Source organism: Lactuca sativa, chromosome 5 (genome assembly GCF_002870075.4).
Source record: "Lactuca sativa cultivar Salinas chromosome 5, Lsat_Salinas_v11, whole genome shotgun sequence".
NCBI lineage: Eukaryota > Viridiplantae > Streptophyta > Magnoliopsida > Asterales > Asteraceae > Lactuca > Lactuca sativa.
In genome coordinates this window covers 271297072-271314515 of record NC_056627.2, presented here as the reverse complement: position 1 = coordinate 271314515, position 17444 = coordinate 271297072, and the positions used below count along the sequence as shown (strand labels likewise).

At 34.0% G+C, this 17444-nt stretch overlaps 1 protein-coding gene across 1 annotated transcript; it reads right to left on the bottom strand.

Moving 5' to 3' along the window:
* Positions 1 to 455: 455 nt before the first annotated feature.
* On the bottom strand, positions 456 to 1352 carry LOC111912491 (uncharacterized). The gene has a single exon (XM_052763684.1). It carries the CDS (start codon positions 1350 to 1352, stop codon positions 456 to 458), a length of 897 nt encoding a protein of 298 aa, XP_052619644.1.
* Between the last annotated feature and the right edge of the window lie 16092 nt (positions 1353 to 17444).

The window sequence follows — 17444 nt, the reverse complement described above, 5'->3', positions numbered from 1 at the left end:
ATATTTTTAGAAGCCAATGTGAGTCTAACCACTTGGTGAAAGTTTTGCCTCTTAGATTTGAAGTCTCTAGTTCTAATTTAGACTTTGTTAAATTTTACTAAGGCTCCAGGGAGTGGTGCCACTGAAATCGCACTCATTCCCCGCCACATAAGCGTCATGTCACTTTTTACCACTCAAATGTGGTTTCTTGCCACACCAAGGGTATGGTGCCACACTTTTCATTTCTTTTATTTTTTTGTTTTTTTTAAGTATTTTAATTTAATAAAACTTCTTTTTTTTTTTTAACTATTTTAATTTAATATAACTTCTATTTTAATTTAAAAAAAACATAATTCTTCATTACTTGAAAATTAAAAAAAAACAGTACATTGCGTTACCAAAAAAAAAAACCCACACACATGACATTTAAATAATCCTAGAAACTTAAAAAACATAAATAAAATAACTAAAGCAAACTACATAAAGTCATTCTCCGAGAACTTGTCTTCGGGGTCATCCGGTGGATCCAAATTAATGTTAATGTTTTGAACCTCGTAAATGTGTTCTACAAAGTCATTGCGAAGATTGTGAAATGTTTCAGTGCAACATATCTCTGCTCTCATGTTTATATACTCTTCGCCACCAATTTCTATTGGCTGTGTCTCTGGTATGGTTTTTTCCTCGTCAAACGCACATATCGCTCTTCCTTCGTCTTCAATAATCATGTTATTTAATATAATACATGTATACATGATTTCTTGAAGTTTTTCCTCGCCCAAATAAGCTGCTGGTTTTTTCAATATGAACCACCGTTTCTTCAGAGCTCCAAAAGCACGCTCAACATCCTTCCTAGCTCTTTCTTGAGCTCTCTTGAATTTCTTTCGTCTAGAACCATGTGGAGCTGAAAACGATTTAACAAACACAGCATACTCAGGATAGATTCCATCGACCAGATAATAACCATACTTATATGGCGTTTCACGCACTTGAAAAGAAGAATCTGGTGCGGATTCATCGCATATGTTGTTAAATATTGGTGAACGGTTAAGAACGTTGATGTCGTTAATCGAACCAGGAGAACCCAAAAAAGCATGCCAAATCCACATATCTTGTGATGCAACTGCTTCAAGTATGACCGTTGGGTGACCATGATCACCTCGGGTAAATTGCCCATGATATGCTGTAGGGCAATTTTCCCATGCCCAATGGAGACAATCTAAGTTTCCTAGCATTCCAGGAAACCCATGCACACTAGCATGATGAGCTTGCAATTGCAGGATGTCATTACGTGTACGTAAATATTTTGGACCATAAAACTGAATCACAGTTTTGTAGAAAAAATGGAGACTGTCTCGTGCTATCCTAGCAGACATCCTAAAACTTTCGTCTAACGCATCAGGCGGAATGCCATATGCCTAACTGACGAAGTGCGGCCGTGCATTTTTATAAGGGAGTGAAACCGAGTGTACCTCTAGCATCGTAGCGTTGTTGGAAAAAACTGCACTCCCTCGTTACATCTTCAACTATACGTTCGAATAAACCTTTGAACATTCTGAAGCGCCTACGAAAATAATACCCTTGGTAAGTGACATTCTCTACAAAATAGTCTTGCACCAAACGTTGGTTGGCTTCTTCACGATTTCTGTAAATATATCTTCGTGTTTTCTGTTGAGAACTTGCAGCTGCTTTGTTACATACAACGTTGTATGTTTGTTCCGCCATTTGAACACACGCAATAGCGGTATCAAAAATAGTCTGAAATTCTTCAGAAGGTGAAAAAATTGACCAACCAATCAGAATTCGCGGTCTTCAAGGGTCGCAGGAAACCGTGCCCTGGGGGCGGTGTTCCAGGCTTACGTGGCAGCAAATCGCGGTTTGGAACCGCACCACACCGTCTAGTCTAATTTTGTGTTATTAACTTTTAACCATTAACTAACCGTTTGAAAAAAAAAATTATCTTTAAAAAAAATCATAAATTTACATTTTCAAAACAACTCAATTTGTTTCGATCCAGACAAACTATTTCCTCAGACCACTCACGAAATTGTATGGATTGAGTTTGTAATACTTTTAACTGCACTCAACTGTTTGTTCCTTATTTTGCCCTTGCTTTAGCTCTTGCTGGGTTTATAATATTTTAATATATTTGTCGTTTCCTATAAAATCATTCACTAAATAAATATATCATTTTTATAATTTTATTTTCTACACTACAGCCATTTTATATCTCATATTTTTTTGTTTCTAGATACAACTAGCATAACTGTAAGCAAGTTGGGGGGTGGGGATCTTAAATCATTGTTTTGGCAACTCTATCATTGGAAACTGGGAATCTTAACCTTATGCACTTATAATTATTATTCAAGTTTTCTCATTTTAATATCTATGTTGCTAACTTATTAATCATTACTTATTAGGAGTTGCCAACCCACAAATCATTTGGTAGTGAAACCATCCATTCCATTCCATTTTGATATACAATACCTTAATTATAAGTAATAAGTTGTCTATTATCGATAACCCTTATCATGAATTAGGTTGATTTAGATATTGTTAAACTATACTATATTACTTTGTTTTGAGTTAGTATCAAAGCAACATCCCTTCAATGTGCAATGAGTTTTTATGCATCTCTTGGGGCATTTATCGTGGATGTGTAGACCTAACGATGCGACAACTCGTCCTATAGTGACATCTAATTAAATGTTCTGGCATCTTAAAAGCTTTAACTTGTATGCTACTGATAATTTCAATTTCACATTTGAGTTTATTTAGAAGCTCTTGAGTTACTTTATTATTTTAAGTTTAAGTTTGACGTTTGAAATGTTGCCGATATTAAAAAGAAGAACATAATTTAGAATTAAATTGAATTGACTTCTCAAGTTTGAAAGATTCCCATATATTTGGAAGTCATTCTCGTTCTTCGTTCTCATCCAATCTCACCTTATTACTACAAGTCCACACTAAAAGGATTTTAGCCAACAACATTGATGTTGTCTTTTTTCTCTTTGAGGTTGATGATTGAAGGTTCGTCTATAACTTATATGTTATTAGGAATATATTAGATTTGTCCATTCAAAAAACAAATAGATAAATAAATAAACATAGGATTCACATTCTCATAAACAAGACATCTTGATAGTTTCTTTTAAAGATTCAATAATTTATATTTGTGATATAAAATAGTACTGACAATATATATATATATATATATATATATATATATATATATATATATATATATATATATATATATATATATATATATATATATATATATATATATATATATATATATATATATATTAAAAACTAACTAAATAATAAGCTGCGTTGATTTGGAATAAAATTAGGTATAGAAGAGATGGATGCATTGTATCTTGGAAAAATATATCCAATTATACACTCACTGCTCCTGTTTAACACCATTTTTTTCTCTCTTTTGATATTTTTCATGAATATCTCCTATCAAAATTAAATGTCTTAAATGTCTTATTTTAATATTTTTTTTCCAAACTCCCAAACAAACATTTGTTATCCCAAACATGTGTCTCCTTTTTATACGTACAAAAAGAATGGGATATATATTTTTAGTTCAAATTTCATAAAAAACATATAGTTTACATATTTTTTGGTTTAATCACTATTTTTTTAAATGTATAGTTTAACCACTGAGAATTTGTTTTTCTTAAAAAAAACAATACAAGTTTTTTTCATTAATGAGTTGCAACAGAGGAACATAAGATTACTATTCAGGTTAAAATATAGTGTTTTCTTATAAAAAAAACTTCCCGTTGTTAAACTAAAAACATTTCAATCTATAGTCTAACACTTGAGAATTTGAGAATTGGACTATAAAAGCGTCAAAATTTTAAGTTATTGGCTTATTGCAATTCCTAACTAGCACAAGACAATTCCTAACTAGCACAAGATAATAGCATTTGACAAATTTAAATCTCTCTCTTTCCCTTTTGTATCTCTTCCAGGGTGTTTGGGAAAAAAATTTATTGCTTATTAATTTATAAGTTAAAAAGTTAGACTGAGATAACTTATAATAAAATAGTTTATTAACAGTTTTCCACCATTATAAACTATTTTTATTCAAATATTTTTTTAGCTTATACTTGGGTCGAACCCTTAATAAGCTAATGGACCCCTTTGCCGAACAACCCTTAGTGTTTTTTTTTATACGTCAAATATAATCTACTTCTAAACTATACTTCTTAAAGAGAGAGCAATACTAAATACTGTTGGGTTAGAAGCCTTTTGGTATACCCCTTAATCTCTTACTTTAACTTTGTTATACATCAACACTTTATTAAGAGGATAAGCTCAATACATGTTAAGATGACTCGTGAAATTTATCCTAATACTATAAATGAAGCTCAAACTTGTTACTTGTTTATAACCTTAACCTTAACAAAAAGATTAAAAAGACAAAAATAAAAAAATTAAAAAAAAAATCATATCTTTAAGTATGATTAATCGACATGACAAGACAAGAGGTCCAATGAAAAAGCCCACATTAAAAAGAGAGGGTCCAAGTACAAATGTTGGTACTATTTGGGTGGGCCTAATTTATATGAAGCTATAATTGAGCCACAATATTCACATGTCATGTCACCATCATGGCATCGTATTGACATACATCGTGCCATGTTCTTTCCATCACATTGATGTATGCCTACGGAGAATATATGCCATTGAACATGTCAACGAGGCACATTTTATACCATATAAAATTTTACCCTATAAAAGTCAACTCTTGACTCTTGTAATTAGATGGAAATCATCAAATAATACTGTTAAAATGGTATATATGAGTGAGATTTAAGGAGGATAAATTCAATTTTAATATGTAGTCTAACGTTTTCAATAGATAAAATGAAAAAATAGATTAATGTTTAAACGTACTCTAACGTGTAAGTGTTTACAACATTTTCGTAAAAAGATAATAAACTTTTTAACAAAAAAATTATAAGCATATTTAAAGGTGGCAAAACGAACAAGATACACGAGTCAAAGTGAGATTTTATAAGTGCAAAAATGCAAATAGCAAAGGAGTTTGGTTGAACAATGAGCGGCAAATTTATAATAGAAAAAGCTAATTAGAAGTTAGCAAGGAGCAAAAAATAATAGTTAAAAGATCCATTGGATTTAGTCTAATTCCTCTTAGCGTTCATGTAACAAAACCAATTAACATAATAAATAATAGTTGTGTCAGCTAACGTATCATTCCGGTAATTTTTTGACTAAAAGACCACATCATTTTGAAAACTCCAAAGCACCCACACAATAATCATACACACAGAAGACAGAAGGGTCACACGTTGCGATTCAATTCACATGAACATCTCCTCCATACTCCCAAAAGAAGGAATCATGAGATCGATCCAACATGCATTTCGGTGCCAAACTTGAGTAGCAATCTCACAAGAAAAGAAGACATGACTGACAGTCTTCATTGCTTGATCACAATATGAACACCTCACATAACCCACATCAATCCCTTAGTTCTCCAAAATATTTCTCGTAGTAAATCGATCCAGATTTATAAGCCAGACCAAAACATTAACCTTGATCGGGAAAACTCGATTCCATCGAGTGGGAACCACAACCAAAGGCAACAAAGAATTATCAATATGTATACATAACGAACTGACTTAAAAGCAATAAGACACTTTTAGCTCCTAACACCAAGAGTCCATATCCTTCGTACACTCAATCGCTTCCAAAACCGAGAGCATGGACTAAAACTATTTAGACTCGACCCCTTCTCTTAATTGTCCACACCACCGAAAATCCTATCATTGTTATTCCAAAAAACTATGCACAAGCATTGTTTGTTCAATGATAAAGCATACTATCTATGAAATTGAACCCTAAAAGGAACCACACCACATCACCAATCACACTAAAATCTAATATCATAGCCATTACCAAGAGTCCTTTGCATGATCAAGTTTAAAAGCAAATTCGACTCATACAAGTGGTTTATCGAATCTACAATAGCCCTCCAAATCCACAACCAATGATTTGATACATAGAAGCATCAAACCCTACATGCACACCATGAAAAACTTTAATAACCTTTTTCCACAAATAAAATTCAACATTACAAAACTTCCACTTCCATTTGTACAAAAGGACTTATTGAAAGCATAAACTACCTTTTTCTCTAAATTAAGCACCACATCCTACTTCACCCATCTAATTTTCATTTCCACATAATATGATCCTAATAGAATCTTTCCCTTAACCTTTTTGATGTACAACACACGATGTTAGGAAGCTTAAAGAAAAACATATAATAAATGCCCAAACTTCCTAACACATACTTCAAGAGAATGAGACGACCACCAAAAGAAAGCAATTTGTACTTCCACCGAGACAACCTCTTATAAAATCGATCAACAAAAACCCACCAACCCTATATCTGACACATAACAACTCCATTCGGAATCCCAATGTACGAGAACGGTAATGACATTACATTAAAACTTGTTAAAAACATGAGAGTTTGAGCTAACTTCAATGAGATTTGAATTACTTAAGATCAACCTCAACCTCGAGGCCATATAAACACATATAATGATATAAACGAGACTTTGAACACTCTTTGCTTCCCATTTTCCTATAAACAAGGAATCATCAACATAAAAAAGATGAGATATATAAAGACAATACCCCCAATCTTCACACCCATAAACACACCATGTGCCACAACATCCTTCATAACAACATGAAGCCATTGCATGGAAATTATAAATAAAAAATGTAATGACCTGGATTTGCTAACATCTATTTTAAGTAAATATTGGATTTTTATCTAACAGATACAAAATTCTAATAAAATTAAAACACTTTAAATTTCAGGTTTAATCACGGGTTTACAATAAAATCTATCTATTATTTGAACAACAAGGTGAATACGATAATAGCAACCTACTATCTAATTCTTGAGCTTTTGCTCCAGTCTTCTAATATAGTACCACAACTGCTGTCATCAGAACCTGCAAAACATAAAATCTCTACTACATTAGAAAAACATGTCTGGTAACTTATTCTTTGTACTTTTCTTATCTTTCTTCTTTCCCTTCTTTCTCATACTCTATTATAGAATCTCTTTATCTAATATTACACACTGTTATTCTTTATTCTTTCATCTATCTCTTTTATCTTTCTTCTCCAATCTTTCTTTTCTACTATTTCTCATCTTACTAGTTTCTTTCTCTTTCATCTACTCGTAAGGAACTATACACTATGGGGTATGACTTCCTTTCTAATGATTGTCTAAGATTTAGCTGATGGGTTTTATAGGTAATAAATCTTTGCATGAGACATAAAATAACTTAGCTCATAAGATTTAGGTGAGGTTCGCTCCCTCAGATATCCTACAACGAACCTCACCTTCGATCCCTTGGGGCACATGTTGGGTTTTGAGCATTCTAACACTCCTAAGTGTACATGCAACCGTAAATACCTTGGATCTATGTTTTCTCTATTATACATGCAAATATGAACTTTCCAAGGTATTACCCTATCTAGCATACAATACTTGATACTTGGGTAATCAAATGGATAAAATACATACCTTTGTTTGATGTAGCTTGTCTTCATGAAGCTTGAGTGCCTAGTGCCCCAAGTGTGACACCTCAAATGGTTCACACAACACCAAATGCACATGGAATGACTTGAGAGAAAAAGAAACACTTCTTGAAATCGTCTAGCCCTCATATTCACACACTAGTGCACGATTTCTTGATCCATGGGATTCTTTTATATGGTGGCTATTAGGGTTACACCATGTAACACATAACTTTACCCATTCCTTATGCTCCATGGATTTTAACCTCCATGGAGTATCCATGTGTCACCCCATGGACTTAGTCCAACATAAGGAATCTTAGATCACAAGCCCACATATATAAGAATGAATGAATTACACAATCAACCCATATATTTAATTAGTCTCCTTTTGATCACTTAATTAATTCCAAATTAATTCTTGATCAATACTAATTAAATAACCTTATTAATATATTAGAACTTATAATATATTAACAAACCTTAAGTGTTATTTCTCTCATTATAGTCTATCCAAATGCATGATGCCATGCAACCCAAATGGACCATGTCGGGTCGGGTCAAGTCTTACCAATTATAGTTATGGACTTAGACATTAATCCAACAGTCTCCCACTTGGATAAGTCTAAAACTATTATTGCGTATGACTTTAGGAACCGATCAACAGTCGTAGCTCTCAAAAGCTTATGTCAAACTCTGACCTTGTCGATGAACTCTGACCTTTGTCAATGACTTGTCCATTAGATAAGGGATCATATATTCCTCCATTCTAGATATCATATGGACTGAGACATGGATTAAAATCATTCTCTCTGTCCATTTGTTGTTTCCCGATTTCCGATTCATGATAACTGACTGATTGAACAAATCAAATCAGTCTTGGCTTGGCCAAGCACTCACATGTATCATCATTAAATCATTGAGGGGCCACAAATATCGCTTTTATCCCGAAGGTAAAAGGAATGGATAAACATCGACTCATATGACTTGTTCTACTACTTGTTGAATCATACACAAAGGCACGTTTTATAACATCGAGTTACCGAATGCGTTTTCGTGCAATCAATGTACATCCAACTCATAGTAACAACTCATATCTCTAGATTTGAAGAATATAAGATATTATCGTCTCATGATAAAATCCATGAAGTGATTCGAATGAGTTGAATCCAATACTCAGAACTTATGAGCACTCATGAGTGTTGTAGCACAACTTTGTCCACCAACTTGGTGATGGGTTTTGAGCATTCTAACACTTCCTAAGTGTATATGCAACCCTAATAACCTTGGATCTATGTTTGTCTAATTATCATGCAAAGTTGATTTCCAAGGTTATGTTCCTATCTAGCATACATGGGGAACAATTTTTCTTTGAATGAAAGATAGAACTACATACCTTGTTGTTGAAAGTGTTCCTTAAAACTTTGTGAGCCTAGCACCTCAAGTGTGATGCCTCAAATGCTTCGCACAACACCAAATGCAATGAACAAACTTGAGAGAACACTCTAACACTTGTAAAATCGGCCAAGCCCTCTTCTTCTAGTTAGTGTAGCCGATTTTGGGGAGAAACACATTGCTTATATAGTGTGTTGCATTAGGTAAGCCCTAATGTAACATGACTCTTCATTTCTTGATCCATGGGTTAACTCCATGGAGCATCCTATCGGTGGAACCCAACTTGACAATCCATGGAGCCTCTTAGCCCACTATATAAGATATGGAAGATTTACATAATCTACCCATATATCTAATTAGTTATCTTTTGATCACTTAATTAATTCTAAATTAATTCTTGATCAAAACTAATTAAATAATATTATTAATATATTAGAACTTATAATATATTAATAAACCATAAGTGTTATTTCTCTCATTTAGTTTATTCAATTGCATGATGCCATGCAACCCAAATAGACCATGTCGGGTCGGGTCAAGTACATACCAGAAATAGTTATGGACTTAAACACCTTATCCAACACTTGGACCTCTACAAGCCAACCCACGACAGTCTTGATTCATATCTACTTCCAACATATGATCGATTGTGGATGGTTTGAATAACTTAGTCATTCCAGAAGAATAACCTAGTTTATTCTGGAAGTCAAAACATGCAAAATGAAACACAAGAATAATTGAATCTAATATGGTATCAAAACCTATGAACATAAATAAAACACCTTTTATTTATCACCATATGATTACACATTATTCATTGTATACTGTTTCAGCTATCAACTTTATTCTTGAATTAAAAAAAATAGTTGTCCCATGCTCTGAGCATGTACACTATGTTTTTCTAAACAATAGCTTTGCCATACACCAAGTATGCACTCTATGTTTGTCTATGATCCTTACTTTTTGAAATAAACCAACTGACCAAACTTTCAATGATTCTAATTTCACACTCCCGAATTCTTATGGAAAATACAGGAATTACAAATTCATGCCATTTTACCGAAATTTGTTAGATTCTCAACTTATATGCAATGATTCTCGTGTAATGATTATGCACAAAGTCACAAAGACTTGACAACAAACACTACAGAGCATTCCAAAGGAGATCAACTCCTTGGAAACATCCTTCTTGCATTAAGTTTCCTAATCTTACACAGATTTATTGAACAACTTCCACCAATGGGATCATTTCCACATTCCTTTTTGACTATCACTTCTGAAAAAGAGTTTCCTCTTTGCAGAATATGTCAATATGGTCCTTCCAACAATTAACAATATACTTCCAACTGTCCCCGAGCAACCAATCTTTGGTAAACCTTAGATTTTCCTCGACAATTGCTTAATTGTTTTAGTCATATCCAATTCTAGACCTTTTCCCTTCTTAATGACCCAGGCATTTGGAAAATTTTAGAAAGGATGAATATAGCACATGTAATCGATCCTATATCCGAAGCATATGGGACACGATTCATGATGTCTCACATAAAGACTAAACCAGTCTTTTGCTATAATATTTTTATTTCTATTTGCCAAGTTCTCATAATTCAGATTATGAAAAGGGATGTCGTAATCATAATCGAATTTTAGAACGCAAATAATGAACCCATATATATAATTTCCTTATGTTGAGCCATTCCAACATGAAATTCATATATATATATATATATATATATATATATATATATATATATATATATATATATATATATATATATATATATATATATATATCCTTGACTAAATTTGATTAAAATCTCAATCTAAGCTTTTAGAATTGAAATGAAGTATAATTTCCTCTCCCTTAATTATAGCAAAACAACTTTTTCAACCCCTGCAGCCTCACGAATTGAAACATTTGTTTTTCTATAATTAACATTGCTAACTTGCGATACTTATTAGCATAACACTTACGCTCCCACTAGCTTTAACATGTACTCAGAAATCACCTGGACTTCTAGAAATCAATACTTTATTGACTTTCTTACCAAAGTTTAGATTTCTGATACTAGATTGCTTTGATAAGACTTTATCAAAATCATACACCTTTCATTAGATAGCTCACAGGTGTGTCTAAGCAATTTAAGAACTATGAAAAGGGATGTCGTAATCATAGTCTCAATTGTTTAGACCTTTGCTACTTCTCACAAGTCCAGGTTAGTGTGTCGGTTAACCACACACACTCCACTAACGAATTTGAGAATGCAAATATCACAATTGCTATCTAGTTAAAATCTACTTAGTGAAAGTGTTTCCTCACCACCATTTTCATGAATCGGAGAGAAACCTTGTGACACTTAGATTTAATGGTGTATGTATTCCTATCCATGTGAATTGTCAAAACCATAGTCACAATACAAGGATAAGGACAAATCCAAACTCATATGGACTAAAGTCAATCTTAATTTATTGCCATATGGTAGCTCAAGGGCTTTCCATTGCTTCCAAGTTGTTATGCAACCAACTGATAACTCTAAGAACTCATATGCAAAGCCAACTTTAACTGGAATGAGCATATAATATGTCAACACGATAGGTTATAAACCTCAAGTCGTGTGCTGGTGATAAACTTACAAGTTTTTATTCTTGATTATCCTTTCAGGATCTTTAAGACTCCCACTATCCTCTTGACACATAAGACTCACTTGCCAAATATTCAAGAGATAGTTTGGATTCTTTATCAAGACAAACACTTTACACAATTGGCCTGAGTTAGTCTTTGTTTTATCCAAAACATCACAACTTACCAATTTCAAATGTACAAGAGTAGGAAAATTTTACTCTTACATTTGACAAGTGTTTTTAAACCTTCTTTAAGACATGTCACTCAAGTTACAATCTTGGAGTATGACTTCAAGAATTGTTTTGGAATGAAATATGACTCGTCTTTTTTATTTAACCACTTCAACAATTCATAGCTCCTCTTCTTAGCTATCAGAATGCACTTAGAGGATCTATTGCGATAAGGTCTCTTAATCGTTAAGAGGATCATATGACATGATACTAAAGTACTCTCCCATCTTTTCAGATTTGAGAAACTTTTATCCTTCTGCCTAATTTGATTCTTCTTATTCGCTCTTCCATACATTGGAACCTTTTCCAATGTCTCAAAATTACAGTTAAGCTTGTAAGTATAACCATATTTACTGAGCTTTAGTAAATTATGACGAATAGTCTTATCGATCTTTTGTGGTGGACTTGACCCATGCACAAGAATGTGTACTCGATCCCTTAGTCCTTCACTTGACTCACATATACATGTGAATAAGGAACTAGTCTTAATTTTCCAAAGATAAAAAAATTCTCATTCATCATGCTATACAACTTGCATGATTCCAAGTTTCAGTCCAATTGAAACTTGGGTGATGAGGATCTTTCCTTATTTGGTAAATTTAGACATTACCACAAATGAAAGAATCAATTTCATATTTCCACTCTTGCTATTAATGGAATCGTATAAGCAACAAATATTTTTCCACAACTGCCATTGTAAGGATATTTTTAAAATAAATAAAGTCAAAATTTTCCTTTTATTTTAAAAATTTGCGGAAAACTATCCTTACAGTGCAAAAGCACATGAAAACTTTGTTGTTATCTATTCCTAAGCAATATCTCATAACTCCTAAGAAGTAGCTCAAGAATCCGATCTTCAAACTATGCGATAGAAATCCATCTACGCAATCAAATTCAACATATTCTTTCTTTAAGTTTCTTCACTTTTATTTGATTCTTAAAACATCAACATGTGACGCAGTCACATCATGTATCAAGAATCTCATAATAGAAACTTAGCAGAGTTAGATAGTGGACCTTACCTGAAGTAGAGTCAAACTTATTGACTTTAACATCCTTAGGTAAAATTTGACAGCTTCGCATCTAATGCCCCTTCCTTTGGCAATGTAAACATATGGACCCTTTGGTAATGGTATGCAGGACTATCACAGACTTAGCTTTTCTCTTTACCATTTGGTCAACCGAGTTGACTATGGTCGATTGCTTTCCATTGGGAAGAGAGAGCTTTACTGGATATCCAGTGTCTTCATTGTGAATGTCCATAAAGTTTTAGGAAGTTGATCTTAGCAAATAGATAAGATCATTAAGGGTCTTGTCATAGTCTGTTTCATAGGAGTCCCAAAGGAACTCACTATGTGACTTAGAAAGTGATTGAACCACCAACTTTCTCAAGACTTTGACACCAACTCTCCCGGCTTGTCAATATGTGACTTCATCTCCAAGATGTGATCACACCTAGACCTTGCCTTGCCAATAGGGATTGAGTGACCTTGAACTTTGTGGGTTAGGGAGAATAATTGGAGGAGGTGGAGGAAGTGAAGTTCCAAGAGATTTGGGAGGATCATAGATGTCTGAACTAGACATATTTTGGGAGATATTCAAGATAGTTGATTAAAAGTCCTTAATATAACACCCAATATGAAATATTAAGGCTAGGACCCTACAAAATATTTTATAACTCGGAAGAGGGATGCTGTAATCCAAACTATAAAGTATTTGAAGGTAGGTGAATGACGATTCACTAATTTCCACCAAGATAAACGAAATGTATTATTAGGTTTTAATTGGTTTTGAAACTCCTAGATTCTTTTTGAGACTCATTGAACTGTTCAATGGCATGTTTCAATCTCGAGTGTGCCCTTCAGGTTTTGTGACTGGGATGCCGAGGATCACAAAACAAGGTGTGAAGTAACCATGCAAATATACTTGGTACCCTCAATATTTACCCCTTAATCGATGTGCCGGTTAACCACACACGCTCCACCGATACTATGATAAATATTAAGTTACCCTTTGCCTACCTTGTTAAGTCCAGGTTAGTGTGCCGGTTAACCACACACGCTCCACTAACGACTTAAGCAAAGTGCAAAGTGTAATTTCATGGGTTAGCACCATATTCACATTTTCCTAAGTAACTAAGATTGGGTATTAAGAAGAGTTTAGTTACTTAGTATTTATCATTAATACTTTTAATGAAGGGAGAATTCTAGTCCTTGTCCTACTCGTTCGACTAACGACCCTCCGCCGGTCAAGGAGGCGGTGGGTGAGAGTGGACACCCATTAAACTGCCATTTTATAGGCAGTAACCTTATACCCCCCTTATAGACCGGCTTCGTGAATGAGGCCTACTAACGGTAAGACTGACTTTACTCTTATACATATATATAAATATTATTAACTTATAATATTATAAACTATAAGGGTTGAATTTAACTTTTAAAATTCTAAGGGCTAACTTGGAATTAAAGTATTCATAAGTGAAAACTTTTTCAAATTCCAAAACTTGAGGGAAAGTTTTGAAACTATTCAAAATTAATTAATTCCATAACTTATGAGTTTAAAGTAGTTTAATTTAAAAACTCTTCAAGTTCCATAACTTGAGGACAAGTTATGGAAGACTTTAAACTAATAAAAGAATGTAACTTTTCTTTATTTTGTAACTTATGGAATTAATTAAGGTTACACATTTAATTACTTAATGAAGTGATTCTTGAACCTCCATAACTTGTGGACAAGACTCTTCATTTTTTGTAACCATTGCCAACTTTTATGTGTTTTACGAAACTTAAATGTGACTTTTCATATAAATTGAGGACAAGTTACAAAAACACACTTTAGAATCTACTCTTTGATTAAAATGGATTGAAAAAACATAATCAATTAACTTTTCTATTAATCTAAGCAACTCATAAGAACAAGATAATTCAAATCAAACTTTTTCATGTAATTAGTCTAAACCTTAAACTAATACAAAACATGAATCTTTTGACAATTATCTTTGAAATTGGATTAGCATGAACATTACCACATCAAAAACAAGTTTATAAGTCCAAAAACATCTTAGGGTAATGTTCCTAGTCCAATTCCAGCCAAAAAGTCGAAAATATGCTGTCTGGGGGTCCAACTCGTCAAGTGCATGAACCAACTCGACTAGTTGGATCGTTTTGACCACTTTTAAGGCATGGACTCGTTGAGTCCCCTGATGAACTCGCCGAGTCCGTTGTCCAGACAGCACAAAACTTCAATTTTTAAGCAGTTTTTGCAAGTATAACAAGAAAACAAGCCTAGGCTCTGATACCACTATTGGGTTTTGAGCATTCTAACACTCCTAAGTGTATATGCAACCCTAAATACCTTGGATCTATGTTTTCTCTATTATACATGCAAATATGAACTTTCCAAGGTATTACCCTATCTAGCATACAATACTTGATACTTGGGTAATCAAATGGATAAAATACATACCTTTGTTTGATGTAGCTTGTCTTCATGAAGCTTGAGTGCCTAGTGCCCCAAGTGTGACACCTCAAATGGTTCACACAACACCAAATGCACATGGAATGACTTGAGAGAAAAAGAAACACTTCTTGAAATCATCTAGCCCTCATATTCACACACTAGTGCATGATTTCTTGAGCCATGGGATTCTTTTATATGGTGGCTATTAGGGTTACACCATGTAACACATAACTTTACCCATTCCTTATGCTCCATGGATTTTAACCTCCATGGAGTATCCATGTGTCACCCCATGGACTTAGTCCAACATAAGGAATCTTAGATCACAAGCCCACATATATAAGAATGAATGAATTACACAATCAACCCATATATTTAATTAGTCTCCTTTTGATCACTTAATTAATTCCAAATTAATTCTTGATCAATACTAATTAAATAACCTTATTAATATATTAGAACTTATAATATATTAACAAACCCTAAGTGTTATTTCTCTCATTATAGTCTATCTAAATGCATGATGCCATGCAACCCAAATGGACCATGTCGGGTCGGGTCAAGTCTTACCAATTATAGTTATGAACTTAGACATTAATCCAACAGCACAAGCTCATCAACTGGGCACACTAAATATCTGCTATCCAATGCCTAGTGGCAATATGGTCCTTCACCCCTAAAGAATTATAGTGCCCCACATTCCCTGAAATCCTTGAATGAGAGTGTGCAGGACCCAGAGTGGCTAGCGGCTAGATCGGCTTTGAAGATCTGAAGGCGATCCTCCATCAACTATGATACCTTCCTTGATCGACCCAAACATCAGTGGGGTCACATCAAGGATTCCTCTAGTAACCTCTGATGCAATAAAATCATGCAATCCATCGTCAATTGGTTCGGTAACTGTGCCCAAACCAGATCCATATCATGAACCCCCTACTCCATTACGTGTCACCACCATGCTGAAACATAACCATGTAAACAATCAGTAAACACACGAAGAGGTTCACACTCTCAAGCTTCTTAGATTCATCATGGTCTTCCTGGTCTCGGGTATAAATCATGTGTTTCTAGTACTACGTGTGACAACCCGAAATTTCTATCTTGTACAGTCATTCAATTCAATCAAAGTCAGACTCGTTTCTGCTATCTTTTAGCATTGTTTAGGGTCTGTTGCAGTGTTCTAAGCCTTGTACATTCAAGGTTTGGGTTTAGGAATGAGTCACTTAAGTTCAAAGTATTGCATTCGGGCCAAACACTCCTTCAAGAGGAGTGTACGACCGTACACCCATGGTGGCCGTAAACTCATGCCCATATATGAGTTATGCCTTCACTTCTATTCATTTCTTACACTTCCAAGTCAATAAAAGTCAATTCTCTCTCAAGTATCATCAAGCAATTCACCTTGATCTTCAAATCTGTAAGCATCCCTTCCATTGATTAGTTGATGCATGGCTTTGACTAGTGAAGACCCATGTTTTCATCCATGAAATTTCCTCTTTTAGTTAGATCTTTAAGTATTCAACACTTTCACCAAGAACACCAAAAACACCTACTTGTTCTTGGGCCGTGAACTCCTTAGGAGCCTTCAAAAGTGTGAGTTTCTCTTCTATCTTCTAGTCAGGCTTGTGAATCACTTGATTTCTAGCCTTAAATCATCATATAATGCAATAACTTCATGGGTGTATGGTCGTACACACCTCATATGGCCGTAAACCCTTGTTAAGTGCATGTTTTAGCCTTAAACTCACCTCATGTCCCAACTTAGGATCTTGTACACTTATTTTATGCTAGTTAGGGCCATAAAACACCCTTTTTTCATAATTTTTCCATGAGTGTATGGTCGTACACTGCATGACCATACACCCATGTGGCCGTACACACAATGGTCGTACACACCTTGGTTGTACACGCTCTAGTGTGGCCTTAAACCCCTTTGATGCAATCATATGTGATTGTAACACTTCAATATAAGTGTTTCCTAGTCCCTAAGGTGGGTTCCTTGCATGAATAGATGTATATACACTAACTATATACATATATGTGTCATTATATGCTTAATAGGATCCGTTTGTGCTCGAGGCTTCACTTGACGCTTAACATCCTATATCGAACTTACATTCGTATCACTCACTACAGGTGAGTTCATACCCCTTAACTTATATTTTAAATGATTT

What these genes read in the sequence shown, in the direction of transcription:
- LOC111912491 (XM_052763684.1), bottom strand. Translation starts at nt 1,352, where the DNA reads ATGTCTGCTAGGATAGCACGAGACAGTCTCCATTTTTTCTACAAAACT.